Source organism: Lactuca serriola, chromosome 4 (genome assembly GCF_051521515.1).
Source record: "Lactuca serriola cultivar US96UC23 chromosome 4, Lser_US96UC23_V15, whole genome shotgun sequence".
Taxonomy (NCBI): domain Eukaryota; kingdom Viridiplantae; phylum Streptophyta; class Magnoliopsida; order Asterales; family Asteraceae; genus Lactuca; species Lactuca serriola.
This window is the reverse complement of record NC_136411.1, coordinates 384,979,454-384,996,055: the sequence shown is the minus strand read 5'-3', so window position 1 is coordinate 384,996,055 and position 16,602 is coordinate 384,979,454. Positions and strand designations below refer to the sequence as shown.

Here is a 16,602-nt window from a genome sequence, read left to right as displayed (position 1 = left end):
CATCTTCCTAGCACAATCATACATCCCACAATATGACATGCTTTCATTCATTCAATTCAACCCTCGTATGTTTTCTTCAACCCCTTCATATTTTTCCTGATAGAAGCATAACCAATCTTTCATAACATCAACCACTTAAACTATTGTTATACCACTATTTTTATTTTCTTTTTCCTTTCTATGCCCTCATCAGCATCACCTCGTCTCCACTCAATTTTCAGTCAAATTTTCAATCTATGTTATACTCTTTTTTCACCGTTGTCGTTGTACTTTTTATTGTATTTTTTTTTTAATTTAATGAAATAATGTAACTATCTTAAGAGTTATTTTTATTATTTGTATTAAAAAGAATGAAAGGTGAAAAACGAATATGATATAGGTTGAAAGAAAGCAATGAGAGTGAAAATGATATGGCAATTAAAACATAGAAAGGAAGAAAAGAAAAGGAGAGGTTTATTATTAACCAAAAAACATTTCACTCCAACGGTATAAGAGGTCCCTTATACTATTGGAGACAGATATTTATGTGAAAAAATAATCATGATATCACATGGGTTCACATTCTTTTAAAATTGTAAGTTTTTCTAAGATGTTAAACATAATATGTGAAAAACATAAACACAAATTAATACTCACAGAGAACAAATTCAAAGTCATACCATATGTGATTTAGTAAGAATATCATCAGATCCAGAAACAAACCAAATTTTGAGAAAAAAATCCACCGTTATAAAAACATGTAAAAAAAAGCCAATACCTACAAAATTTAATTCATTGCTTTGATTATAAAAACGCAGGGAATTAAGGACCTTGAATCTCTAAATCAGCTTCACTCAGATGTTGTTTTCTTGGAGTTTTGAATATTTTTCTTCCTTGTATTGAGAGTATCCACACTTGCCTTTTTCCTTTCTTGCGAAATCTGGACACAAAGAAACACAAATTAAATAAACAAAACAGATTATGGGCTTCTTGATATAAAAAATAAAATTAGATATATACAATTGAAACTAACCTTCATGGCTTCATAAAGTCTCCTCTTTTTACGTGACATGGCAACCTTTGACATGTTGTCATTATCATCAGCAAACTGCTGCAGATTTTGATCATCATCTTCCGTTTCTTCATCATCAACATTCTTTTTCTTCTTCTTGCTCTCTTTAGGTGTAGTGTGTGTGTGTTGTGTTGTCCCTTCCAGTTCTTTTTTTAGTTCCTGATGATACTCCTCTTGAAGCATCGCCATCTGCATCCCCAAGGGGTAAAATCGTCATTTCACACAGCACCATCCAACTCATAGACTAAGGAGCTGTTTCTTTTCTTACTTAATTAATGGGCTTATTGGGGGGGGGGGGGGGGTAAGCACACTAAATATAATGAATATCGTAAATAAGCTTTCTGGGATGCAAGGGCATAATGGTCATTTGCCGATCAAGAAAAGATACCAAATTTTATCGTTATTCATTCAATCATTGGAATGTAAGGCGTAATGAAACAGGGAGAAAGAAGAAAGAAAGATTCTTTTGGGGACCAAATCCGAGAGGATGACCAAAGCACAAGGACCAAAAATGTAAATTTGTAAAGCAGGAGGGAAGGAGATCAATAACCTTTCTTTTAATGATGCCTTCAGCAAGTAGATTTTGGGCATTATCAAGATCATCTTGTTCGCCACCTGGCATTGGGAGGATCTCTTTTCTAGCAGCAGCTTGATGCCTTTTAATGGTCTCTGCATACTCGGGTACATACCCTTCTGCTTCATTGTCAACAAATGGAGACAAATGTGGTGGAAGAACCCTGATTTACACACAATGACAATGTTAAGAACTATTATCATCTACAATATTCAAAAGAGTCAATTTTATATTTTTGGTCCTTAGTTGAGTTTTTTGTAATATTTTTTGGTTCAGGTTCCAAGTAAAATGACTATAATTTTATGACTAAAATTGCAGAAATCAGCTATACTCAGGCCGAAAATAGTCATTTTATATGGAACATGGACCAAAAATGTTACAAGAACCTGAAATAAAAACCAAAACTAAAAGAATTTTTTTGGGACCAAATTGCAAAAATCAGCTTTACTTAAGGCCAAGAATGTCCGTTTTACTTTGAACAAGGAACAAAAACGTTTCAAGAACCTCACATAAGGACTAAATTTGTAAAGAACACTTTTTGGGACAAAAATTGCAAAAATTAGCTATAGTATGGGACCAAACATAATCATTTTGCTTGGAAAAAAGGGACCATAGAAAATATTTTGGGACCTTATTTGCAAATATCAGATATACTCTACTTTGGGACCGAAAATAGTCATTTTACTTTGAATAAGGAACAAAAACATTACACGAATCTCAAATAAGGACGAGAATTGTTAAAGAACACTTTTTGGGACCAAAAATGTAAAAGAACCCTTTTTGGGACCAAAGTTGCAAAAATCAACTATAATCCGGGACCAAAGATGGTCATTTTATATGAAAAGGGACCAAAAACATTATAAGAACCTCGAATAAGGTTCAAAATTGTGATAAAAAAAACTTTTGAGGACCAAATGTATAAAAATCAGATATACTCAGGGACCAAAAATGAAATTTACTCTATTAAAAATTAATATATTAAAAAGTGGGTGTTTACTGAATCTTACTTCCCAACAATATAGTCTTGGGTTGGTAGTATAATTCGTGCATTTATGCAATCAAAGACCCATTGTGGCTGTATATAATCTCTGGAAATAAACCGGTGACTTTGAGTTGGCCTATCAACAATCTACAAAAATAAAACATCAGAATAATATTAATTAGTAAGAAATATATAAAATATATATTTTTTTAATAATAAAATATTAACATACCTGATAATTAATGCTCTGGTTAGATTCCTCAAATGGAGCTCCATCTCCCTCCCATGAAACCACACCACCAAATGCCGTAATCACAAAAAGCAATGATTCTCTTGGAACCTGTAAAAAAAAAATAGAAAGAAGCTTGAAGGTGAAGCAATTATTAAATTCTTTTTTAGGAAAAAAAAAACATCGACTTTATTTACCTCACGACTCAAGAAGAATGTCATGTCTTTGAAAAGGGTTTTACATGCTCTTGTTTCTTCATCATCTTCATTCTCATTAGCAGCATTTTCAACATACCTTGTCAAAGCATATAAATCTGCACAAAATTTTAAAAAGTTAATGTACCTTATGATATCTAGTAATAATTAATCTATCATATGATAGAAAATTCATACCTGAAGCTGAAGCTTTCAGTCGAGGATCAAGGATAGGTGGATATTTCAAATTAATCGAATTGTAGAGTTTGAAAATAACAAAACCGAGGAGATTCTGCATATTTTAATCAATTTATATGTAAGTAAGAGTTAAAACAAAAAGATATATAATATTCATAAGAAAGGTAAAAGCTTGATCATTATCACAAACCTCATATAATTCCAAGAATGTAAGCATGATCTTGTAATCTACATCTTGAGGCATTACTTGTTGTAGTGCATGAGGAGTCAACCATGTGATTTTTTGCCCTTCAACCTCTGCCTGAAAAGGGGCAAATTGGTAATTTTACATTCTACATAACATCAAATTTAATGATTTATACATGTGATGATTTCTATACCTGGTAATATATGCCTTTCACAGATATGAAAGCCTTTCGCAATTTATGTGTGCGAGAGACATAAGCTTGCCACTCAAGACTCAACCTAAAGAAATTAAAACATATAAACCATTAATATTATATATAAAATTAGATATTCAAAATATGGGAACACATTACACATACCCTCTACATTTATGGATTCTTTCTACTTGAATGTTTTCCCTTTCTATAGCAGGTAATGCAGCAAAAAGATGCACCATGGTGAGTCCATCATCCAAATCTCTTAATGCATCAATGAATGTTGGATACCTGAAGTCAAATTTGTAAAAAGTTAGGACTTAATTAGGAAAATCTCCTTTTGACTTTTGTTATCTAGTCGTTCTTTCTGCATTTAGTCAAAAAGAAAGACCAGTATATAGCTATATACTATAGCTATAGTATATAGCTATATAGCAAACGGGATTAAGTAATGTCCTCATTGAGTCAAAAGGAAAATGCAACAAAAAGTGTTGTGTAAGTTAGTTATATAGTGACACTAACCTCTCAAGGATAGGCCTATCAAGTGTGTAAGAAGGCTTGTGTGTCGACACGCGTTCAACAAGATCTTTGTTCTTCTTAGACATTGCTTTCTTTTTCTTTTTCTCATATGTCCTAGCCTCACGAAACTTGACAAGAAGTGGCTCATGTTTAAGACCCAAAATATCTTTCATGTGATAATAGGTATGGTGGTTTCCCTTCACTTTTTTCTTTGGGTCTCGAGGAAAAACTTTTTTGAAGATACATAATTTCCTATTGAATCAAAAACAACCAAAACATTTAGATTATTAGAGTGTACACAATTGAAAATATAGAACCTCTCATGAATTGAATACGTACCAAATATTTAACTATCAAATACACAACACAAGAGAGTAACTATTCAAATCCACACTATTACATGTTTTATTTTTTAAATCAATAAGACCCTTGATCATGGTAGTAAAGGACATCAAATTAGGGTTATGGACTTCTTATCATCACTCCAAACTAGGGTTTTTGACCTCTTATCTCAAAAGCGGCTCATTGAAGATAAATCAATACATTTAACAACAAAAACTTATTCAAAATTTTCCTTCTACATCCTCATTCAAAACACTCAATATGAATATACATTTAACTACGTCGATTGTAAATTCAAACATTGAGCTTTTGTGCTTCTTATCTCACATCATATACACACATCTATATATCTACAACATACGCCAAGATTCAAAGCAAATTAATACCTGAACACGGAAAGACTGACTTGCAGGTCCTTAACAGCTTGCGACCTGGTGATGTATCTGGCGGCGTTCCCTTCCTTCTTCTTCCCCTGCGAACCACAAGTGAAAAACGCAACATAAAAACGATATTCTTCCGTGTAGGGAATTACTTGTAAGTTTCGTTTGAAACTTACTGGAGGCCTGTAATGTTTAGGCATGGCTGCTAGCAGTCACGAATCTGCTTCTAGGAAAGACGGTGAGGTATGTTGCTCCGGTGAAAGGTGACTCGGCGAGTTGAAACCCTTTCTCTGGAGAGGGAAAGGGAGGCTGTGGGTGGCCGAAGTTCGGCGACGAAGAAAGGGAGGCGTATGTTCTTCGATCGTGAAACTATATATCTTACGGTTTTCACATTAAAAAGGTATTATACTACCATATTAAGGTAATGTCGGTGTTACCATATTTACCTCCCCTCAACTTTCAGAAATATACTTTCCACCCCTTGTCTTCTTTTAACTTTCAAAAATGATATTTTTTATTCCTATATTTCGCAAAATGTTATTTTAAGTCCTTCTATTTTGAACCTTTTAAAATATCAGTTTCAAAACCTTTTATTTTCTAACGTTTTATATTTAACCCAAAAAATTACTTGTTTTTGTATGTATGTCTAGGTATAAATTTGAGTTTGTCTATGTTTCGATGTAACATTTTAACGTTTTCATGTTTATATTATATATGTTTCTTACGTATGAATCAGACTACATATAATATGTTTGATTATTTAAACTTCTGTCCGTTAACTTTAAAATAATCTTACTTACTTATTTTTATGTGTGTTGATATAAATTATAATTTCTTTATATTTTCGGAAATATTTTTATGTACATTTTTTACGTATGAATTTGGTCATATATAATACATTTTTATTCAACGGTATATACTGGAGTTAGTCAATGGTACTGGTTTTGTATATTTATCTTCTAACAAATATAATGGTATCTAACTTTTATTAATACAATCGTCAAAATTCAACTTATAAAATGGATTTGGGCAATTTATTCAACGGTATATACTGGAGTTAGTCAATGGTATTGGTTTTGTATATTTATCTTCTAACAAATATAATGGTATCTAACTTTTATTAATACAATCGTCAAAATTCAACTTATAAAATGGACTTAAGCAGCCGCAATACGTTGTGGGCAACTTTGCATTTTTTATTTAATTTAAACTAATTTACAAAACTAGCCCCTATTGTTTGGTCAAATTTGAAGTTTCGATTTTATTTTCATAAAATTTATACATTTCATCATTGTGGTTTTCAAATATTACGATTTTGGTTTTTTGTCTATGTAAAATAACTATACTACCCTTATATAATTGATTTTGGTTTTTATTATCGAATAACTCATTTAGTATTATATGAATGAATTTAGACCCTCCACCCGACCCCCCACATCGTTCTTATCCTTCACAATAATCCACCATGATAACCAAAACTTTGGCCGCACTCTACTCCTCATGGCTCATGCAACAGGGTCATAAAGACCAAACAAGGAAACATGTAGCAAATTGTCTATTAAAAGCCTTATTCCACTTAAAATAGATATTTAACCAATCTAATTAGTTCTTATCTTCGAGTTTTTCCCAAATATTAGCCAACAAGTCTTATAGTATAAATTAGACCAACATGTCATATAAATTAGGACTCGGAACTAATTGTACTGCCAAACCAAAAAGACTTATCTTCCATCTTTTCTCTCAAGTAAAGTACATGACGTGCATGTCGGAGGTAACATCAAGAGAATGGTTAAAAATTATGGAAAAGTGCAAACATGGGTGCAAAGCTCTTTGTTGGATGGTGTCTTAGGCTTATCCTTTGTGATCTGGGTTTTTTGGGTGAGGCTTGCATATATATACTTGTATAGTTTTCATGTATAAGTTTGAGAGAGCTCCCATTGTATAGATTTCTAGTATAGTTCTAGTTCTAGAGAGATAGAGAGTAAGAGAGAGAGAGAGAGAGAGTAGTATAGTAAGCAAGGACATGCTTCTATATTTTTTGTACTTTCTTCAATATCTATATAAATTTGTGCTTAAACTTTAACCTGATTCTTATCGATTATGCATTGATTCTTTAATTTTGCATTGGTCATCTTCATTGGGATCCTACATATGATATCAGAGCTTAATCTTGAAGGTTTAACAACTTTTCAAAATCAACGATCCTAGATGGTAATATTTTTGTGTGTAATTAACTCGAAGATTCGAATTTTTTGGTGGGTCTCTCCATTAGATATATTTGCTTTCAATTTCAAATTTGTTGATCCAATTATCTTTTTAATTCAAAATCTATCGAAATCTCTCGGAATCATGCTCTTGAAATCGTTTTTGATCATTTTGATTCCATTGGATATATTTGCTTTTATTTCCAAATTTTGTTGATCCAATTAATTTTCATTTTCATTGGTTAAAATCATTTTGATTCGATTTTATTAAGTTTAAGAGTCCAAAATGTTGATCCAATCATTATTCGATTCATAAGCCCAATTAATTCAAATTTTCTTTCGATTGTTACTGTTCATATCCTATTTTTGATCCTAAAATCACTAATTCATTATTGTTCTTATCCAATTTTAAGCCCATCACGTTCAAAGATCCATCAAGATGCTTCACAACTCCAAGCTCTTCACGCTTCACTCTTTACCTTCAAGAACTCCTCTAAACACTTTAATGGGGCTCCAAAAAGGCACTCTTTCACTTAGGGTTTCTTGGGGGTCATTCTCACAGAGCGTAGCTGAAGAAGGACGGAGACATGAGGTTGTAATGACATTTATATAGGGCCAGACCCCTAAAAATTAGGGTTTGCATGATCTTCATGTACGCCCAGTGTACGAGGTGTACGCCCAACGTACTACGGTGTGCCCTAATACGCTTGGCGTACACATGTACACTCATCGTACTCCCCAAAGTCCGAATTTACTAAAGTGCCACTGTGGGCCCCTTTCGCACTCTTTCTTTTACTTAGGGACCAAAATGCAATATAATTTAATTATAGAGTCAAAATTAGAAGTACCTCATCATTGGGATGTTACAACTACAACTTTCATTTAGACTTCATCGGATAATTCTCATTTTAAGTTTATTTTTTACAGTCAATAAAGAATACACTGTAAATTATTTGCAAAATTCATAACTTTTTCCATACAAATTCGGTTCTTGACGTTCTTTATACCGATTGTTTCATATTTTCAAGGACATCAACTTTCATTTAGATTGTTTTGTCTAACGAGTAACCCATGTCCATCTCACTTTTATGACACACATATTGTGTTGTGTCGAACGCGAAACTTCGAAAAATCATACAAAGTCAGATTTTTGCATTCTTTTTACTCACGGTTTCGTAATTACGGTTATTATGATTTTTGTTTAGATCGTTTATCCTAAATTTGCTTTTATCAAAAATGTTCTTTTATTGTTTAACTATAAAATTTATATTAAGATTTTCTACAAATATTATATACTCATAATATTTGTCCTTATAACGTGTATACAATAAATAAATATTTCTTTGACTCATAATCTTTACGAATAACAATTATTCGACAATATGGATAATAAGAATCGTTATCCCTTAAATGTCTAGCCCGGAATCGCGGACGTTAAATGAAACCTACTATTTCCTTGTCCACAATCGAAGCAAAGTACATGTTAGTGACCTTAATCAATAAAGGAGTGCATGTGGTTTGCTACACGGTCTTGTTTAAAATCTTGGTTTGAAGGTGGAGAAACATGTCTTGTTTTATGATAGTTAGAGTGTTTTGTGTCTTGCAAAGAATATGATCTATACTGAAAAGACAAAACATATTGATGTAAGGTTAAATTTAATTTGGAATGTTTTGAAAGAAGAAAGGTTTTCTATTCAAAAGATAGATACCAAGAAAAACCTAGTTCATGTAAGGTTAAATTTCATCCGGAATGTTTTGGGGACCAACCATGTTCTAGATAAGGTTTCCATTTGTACTTGGTCTATATATATAACGACTGCTAGTTATGGTTTCAATTATACCATTTCTATCGTTTCAAGCTTGAGAATAAAAATCCTCTTACTATGTGGACGTATGTTACATTGACCAAACCACATTAAATACTATGTATTTGTTTGTGCACGTGTGTGTATATTATTCTCGTTTATTCTTGACACTAAAAATTCTTAAGAAATTTATATATGTGAAAACTATCGATCTTTTCCTTATTGAAGTAAGAAAAATAAAAAAACAATGAAGAGAAAAGAAGCATAACATGAAGAAGACACTTAGTGAAGAAAAATACCATGGCTTATAGTTGATGAAGAAATCATCATTATCATCATTTCATTATCATTATCATTATGATTATTCATTATATCATATCATACTATACTTATAAAGGAAACATTTTTCCTATCACCTCATGCATTTGAAACCCCCACGTAAATTTCCAAACACTTCATGCATTTGAAACCCCCACACTTTTTCACCTTCAAAGTAATTAATCACATATCATGAAAGGTTTTATAGCTTATATAATATGTTTAATTAGCAATTAATGGATAGTCTACTATAAAAATGTCATTCTCTTTGAGTATACACGCAAATACAAATACATACAAAGTTTACAAAGAAAACAAGTTTAAATGTTTTGTGTTGGTTTGAGAGCTTTGGGCCATTTTTCGAGCCATGTTATTATGTTAAAGTTTTTAATTTGTAAGTTTGTTATATACTAATTCTTTTTTTATATTTTTCTTGGTTTGATTATTCTTTTAAAACAATCATTGTATGTTGTGGTTGAAACTTTAATGTAAATTAGATTAGATTAATATTATCGATCACATGTTACGGAAAGTGATATAGATAATATTTAATTAAATATTGTATATATGTTTGTATGTTTGTGTGTAATGATTAATAAAAAAATCATGGATATGCAATATTATACATAATATCCATGTAAGTCTCTTTAAAATGTAAATTGTCTATCTTATCACTTTATATTTTAGTATATGTTTAACATTTTAATTATAATAAAAAATGTCTTTTAAAAGTTTTCTTTCGTTTATTAATAATAATAAATGGTTTTAAAACTAATGAACCATAATTATAAATAATAAAATGAAATTATAAAAATCATGGATATGTCGTATTATCTATACAGATCTCTTTCAAAATGTAAATTGTCTATCTTATCAGTTTATTATTTAATATTATGTTTCACATTTTAATAGTAGTATTAAAAGTTTCTGAAAAGTCTTCTTTAACTTATTAATAATAATAAGTGTTTTAAAACTAAAGAACGATAACTTTAAATGATAATAACATCAATTTATAAATTACATAACGCTAACAACAAATAAATTGTATTTTAAATGAACATCATTATTGAAATTAAAATAACCTCATAAGTAAAAATTCAAATTAATCAATCATAAAATTTGTTAAAAATAATATTAAATATATAATTATATTTAATTTTATTAATGAGGAATGTGGATTGGTGTCAATGAATAATATTGTTCAAAGTATTATGTCAAAGTTGATCTCAATATTATAATCATTTTAAACATATACTTTTCAACATTTTAACAATAAATTTTTAACCTATGTTGCGCAACGCGCGGGAATTCGTCTAGTATACTTAAAAAGCTAACATTTTTCCTTTTACCACATTTATTTGAAAACTCTCATTCATTTTTCCTTTCACCACATTTATTTGAAACTTCCATAACTTTTCAATTTCTTTCTAATAATGATTATAAGTTGGTTAATAAGGTTAAATAAATATAAAACCTAAAGTGTAATCATATATAAACTAAATTTTAATATTAAAAGAATATATTTTCTTCTACCTATAAACTTATGTTTTTAACTTTTAACATATTATACTTAATTTATTAGGTCTAATATGTTGTTGTATGTAAACCTTTATCATTTTAAAGCTATAACTTTTGAACAATTTGTATAAAATACTTAAATTGTTAATTTAAATATAACCTTACAAGATTAACTTAAATATAAATTTTAATTTAACTTAAACAACCTAAAGAATATTTTGTAAATACTTAAAATTGATAAATTTTAGTGTATTTCTAATAATGATTATAAGTTGGTTAATAATGTTAAATAAGTATCAAACATAAAGGGTATCATAAATAAACTAAATTTCAATATTAAAATAATATTTGTACTTCTACTTATAAAGTTGTGTCTTTAACTTTTAACATTACTTAATTTATTAGATTTAATATGTTGTTGTATGTAAATCATTATCAATTTAAAGCTACAACATTTGAACAATTTGAACAAAATACTTAAATTGTTAATTTAAATATAACATTACATGGTCAACTTCAATATAAATTTCAGTTCCACTTAAAAAACCCAAGAAATATTTTGTGCATAGTTAAAAATGATAAATTATAGTGCTAAATGCAAAAAATAAATTATAATATCAATTTAACTAAAATATTTTTATAATCGTTAAAAGTTTTTAAATAATTAGCTTAAAATAACTTACAATAACAGTAATTATAAATAACTCTATATAAATGATTATATTGTTATCTTTAAAATCAAAAAAATTGTTTGATGTTTCAAATAATTACAATGATAGAAATTAAAACGTTAAACAAATAAATTTTAAAAAATTAATTAATAATAAATATAACTTTAAATAACATTAAACTATATATTATATTTTATTTTATTCATGAGTAACTCGCGGGTAGAGGTCATTCAAAATATTGAGATTATGCAGTTTTAATATATATATATATATATATATATATATATATATATATATATATATATATATATATATATGGAAAATAAATAATTAGGGCAACACATGTTGGAACCAATGAAAACATGACAACACATCACTTTGGAATAACTGCATAAATAATTTCCATAGTACATTACTTATATATAAAGAAATGGACATGTGTCACTTGATCATTAGTTCCAGCATATGTTGCCCTAATTGTTTATTTTCCATTGAACCTACTTCTATATATATATATATATATATATATATATATATATATATATATTATCATATAATTCAAAATAGAGTAAATTACATGAAGGGTCCCTATGGTTTAGAGTAATTTGCGTGTTTGGTTCCTAGCTTATTTTTTTTTTTAACTCGGAAGGATCTATTATTTGTTTTTGTTATGCACTTGGTCCCTGTCTTACCTAAAAATACTATTTTTTCCCTGATTATCTAATTTATTTAAATAAACACACCCAACACCACCCATTCACCTTACATTACCTACCCCATCATTTTTTTCTATTTAAATAATAGTATTTTTAGGTAAGACAGAGATCAAACGCATAGCAAAAACAAACAGTAAGGACAAAACGCGTAACAAAAACAAATATTAGGGACCATCTGAGTTAAAAAAATAAGTTATGGACCAAACACGCAAATCACCCCAAACCATAGGGACCACTCATGTAATTCACTCTTCTAAAATAATCAACATATTATATCTCCTTAGTATACGAATTTCTAAATATTATTTAAAGAGAACATTTAATTCTAAATTGAAGAAATCATGACCATTGATTGCATTTCAATCATATATTTTCCACATTTGGATTATTTGATGACATCATCTTTGTCAACCCATTTATTTTTGTCAATAGATTTTATAAAACGTATATTACGTTTTAAATTAGAATTCTATTAATGACACTTAAATCTCACCAAAAATAAAATGAATTAAATTAGGAATTCTATTAATGACAATTAAATATCACAAAAAATAAAATGAATTAAATTAGGAATTCTATTAATGACAATTAAATCTCACAAAAAATAAAATACAAAAATACCCTACCTCCCTCAATTCTTTACATAATATATCTAACCTAAGTTTTGTAGTGGAGAAAAAAATAGGGAAAACATGTTGTTTTGATTTTTACTTAACGATTTAGATTTGTAGTCGAACGACTGAAATTATAAATATATCAGATAAAGGTAAGAAAACAAGTAACTCAAATTCCACTTGACAACTTTTTAGTCATCTCATATATGTTTATTTCTTGATAACTAATATTTGTACTATTTATTGATATTTATGCTAAAGTTGTGACAACATGAAATGATTGTTACTCAAGTTGCTTGATTTTTTTTAGATTTCTTGTAGGTCTAAATTGGAGTTGACGAACAACAGAAATGGTCGAAATCATATGGGTTCTTGTGAATGTAAGTAAAATATATTTTGATTTTTATGTTATGAGGGTGTCAAATTTTGTGGTTTGAAAATTAATTGTCACAGTTGTGTTATTTAGAAATTTGAATCAGATCTTTCTATGGGATTCCCCATTTTTTTCATACTTTTGACGAATTGTTCAATAAGTTGAGCAATCAAATTATAAACGATAGACTCATACACAATGTATGTCATATCCTTTGCTTTTGGTTGTTAAAATCACAAATTTGTTTTTTTTTTTTTGTTTTTTTTTTGATGTGTTAGGATTTGAGACCTTGATTTGGATACTTGGAAATTTTGTTTGGTCTACCTGTCTACTACATGTTCGATGAAATGCCTAAGGGAACAATATTAGGATAAACTTGCGGCCCGATTTAAATTACTTTAAAAATATATTGGGTTAAATTACTTAAAAAATATACTTGTCGATTTTTGTTATCCTTCATGGTTTAAATTTGTATGTTTCTCCTTAAAGTTTCATGTTTCATCCCTAATAGTTCTTTGTTTATGTTTTAATTATAATGCATTCTTTGACCCTTGATCACATTGATTAATTTCTCATACTAAGTTTTATTTGAAAATTATATTTAATTGCAAGTTATTACACTATTTAATAACCCAATAATCTCTAATATTTGTATAAGATGGTGACAATTATTATTTTTTATTGCAGCTTCTCTTCATATTGATTATCGGATGTTGTTTGAGTTATGGAATGCTGCGACTGAGAGGATTCCACATTGTGTGGCGTTGGAATTCATTACAGAAGGAGGCATGATTTATATACCTTATTGGGTATTGATGGAAACGTTTAATTCTTGCTAATGTAGATCGATAAATATTTTACAATATGTTCTTTTAACCTTATATTATGACCTTTTTTGGAAAAAAAATTGCTTTTAATATTAAACTTTGAAAAAAAAAGTTCATATATAGCATCATACTCTTAAAAGATAACTTTTTTGAATTATTTTTAGTTGATATGGAAAGTTATATTTTTTGTATATTGAAGCTCATTTAAACGATTGTTTTCTGGAAAAAAAATCATTAATAGCATTAAACTTTGCAAAAAAGTTCATTAATAGCATTGTAGTTTTAAAAATGACTTTTCCGTATTCTTTTTGGCTAATCTAGAATTTTTTTTCTACATTAGAGCTAATTAATAGGATTTTTTTGAAAACATTTTATTAATGGAAAGTACATTTTCATTTTCTTTCGCATAATAGACCATTTATATAAGAAAAACATTTCAAATATGGACCATCTGTGTACTTTTGTTCGCATGTGAACCATTTATGTAGTATATAGATTTAATTGTTAATTAGTAGATCATTAATATGACAATTTTCTAGGGTAAATTTGTTTTTAGTATTGAAATTTGCAAAAAAAAAAGTAGAATGATAACAATATATTAATTTATTTTGTATTTATCATATATAACGAGATTATCACCTTATAAAAGTAAAAATAAGATAGTAACCAATTAATTGATTCTTTATTTCAATATTTCATTATTCTTTAAACGATTAATTATGTTCTAAAGCTTTGTTATACGAAAATTTTGTCAGATATATAAAAGTAATCATTTTTAATTTTTCAAATTATAAAAGTAATCATGGTTTATGTTTTTCATATATGAAAATCATATTATGAAAAAGAGTGTTAGCATCTACCCGTTTTAAAATAAATTTTACATATTATTTTAGTTTTTAAACATATATTTTGACAAAATAACTATTTTTTTAGGATTAATCTACACTTATATATGAATAAGAGATGATACAAGAACAATATATTACGTGTTCTTTAAAGTATAGCATGTTCCTGCTAAGAACATATGAAAATTTGCATTCATAAATAAGTCTCATTTTCTTAACCAATTTGCTAATATTTATTGCAACACACCCTCCCTCTAAACCTTAAGCCCCTAAATAGTCTTCTCAAACTTATCATCAAAAGAAACTATTTGGTACCATTGCATCACTAATAGTCAAAATAAACTATCGAGAGATTTGGTCCAAGGTTTCCTCTATGTCCGCATGAAGATGACATGTTACCATTCAAGCTGATAAGAAAACAATTTCTAATCAAATTATGTTTCACGATGGCAATCAATAAAGCTTACGGAGAAACAATTCCAAATGTAGGTATTTATCTTCCAGAATCGGTTTCACGCATGGCCAACTTTATGTGACATTGTCTAGAAGGATATCGCGTGCCAATACAAAAGTATTAGTGAACTCTGACGAACAATTCAACGACAGTGAAGTTTATACATCAAATATGGTCAACAAATAGGATATCATTGCTCTGTAGGTATTTATCTTTAAGAATCGTTTGGAGGCAAGACCATTTTATATGGAGATGGCTTTAGACAAATTCCTCTAGCAATACAAAGAGGCAATTGTTCGGATACTGTGCATGCATCATATTCGTCCAAATTACGGCGTGATGTACAATTTTACGTTTAACCGTAAACATGAGATTTATTTTGGTTGTATAACTAAGAATTGGATGAGACAAAAGCATTTGATGAGTAGATTGTTAAAATTGGTGATGGTAATATTAGCGGCCCTAATGATGGTGAAGCTGAAATTGAGTTTCCAGAAGACGTTGTTGTTCGCTCTATAGGTGACCATATTCATTCAATTGTATCCATCATTTATCTATCCTTTAAAAATCATCTTGATGATCAATCATATTTTCAAGATAAAGCTATTTTGGTCCCTACAAATGAAGAATTTGATGCTACCAATGACTATATTTTAGGATTGATGAAAGACGAAGGGAAAACATATGAGTTCAAATTCTTTACGTGATATAGAGTTACCAGGTTTTTTTGAGGAATCAATTTACTCTTCAGTTGTGTTGAATGATTTTAAGGCATCTAGAATTTCCAACCATAAACTTACACTAAAAATAGGTGTTCCAGTTATATTACATTGTAATATCGACCAAACCAAAGGACTATGCAATTGTACTAGATTATACATTGTTAGGCTTGGAAGAAACGTCATTGAAGCCTGAATCATATATGATAGATTCTTTATGGAGACTACTTATATACCTTGCATGAATTTAACTCCGTCTAATGAAAGAATCTCATTCTGTTTTCAGCGGAGGCAATTCCCTATAGTAGTTTATTTTGTTATGGCCACTAACAAAAGTCAATGGCAATAATTATCAAATGTTGGAATATACTTACATAAGCTTGTCTTTACTCATTTTTAGTTATATATTTTTTGTTTCTCACGTCACAAATGAAAATGGATTGAAGGTACTCATATATTACGAGGAAGGTTGTCCAACTAATAAAACAAAAAGTTATGTTTACAAAGAGGTCCTTCAACTATTATAGATATTCAAGTGTTTCTTTGTTTTTTTCCAAACATTTAAATGTTAGCAATAATGCTAAGTCTGTTTATGTTACTTTATTTTTTTTATAATGCCAACTTTTTTATACATTTACATGTACATTTTTATATGTTCCCCCGCGTTTTACGCGGGGTCATAATCTAGT

General features: G+C 29.0%; 1 protein-coding gene across 1 annotated transcript; it reads right to left on the bottom strand.

The window, feature by feature from the left end:
* Window positions 1-670: 670 nt before the first annotated feature.
* LOC145100796 (pescadillo homolog) lies at window positions 671-5,200 on the bottom strand. Its single transcript, XM_079037926.1, has 13 exons — window positions 5,026-5,200; window positions 4,856-4,941; window positions 4,131-4,379; window positions 3,774-3,899; window positions 3,609-3,693; window positions 3,419-3,529; window positions 3,229-3,322; window positions 3,034-3,149; window positions 2,840-2,947; window positions 2,633-2,754; window positions 1,602-1,788; window positions 1,013-1,240; window positions 671-919 (listed from the first exon to the last, which is right to left on the bottom strand). The coding sequence occupies exons 1-13, from the start codon at window positions 5,047-5,049 to the stop codon at window positions 830-832; spliced, it is 1,626 nt and encodes a 541-aa protein (XP_078894052.1). The 5' UTR covers window positions 5,050-5,200; the 3' UTR covers window positions 671-829.
* Window positions 5,201-16,602: the final 11,402 nt, after the last annotated feature.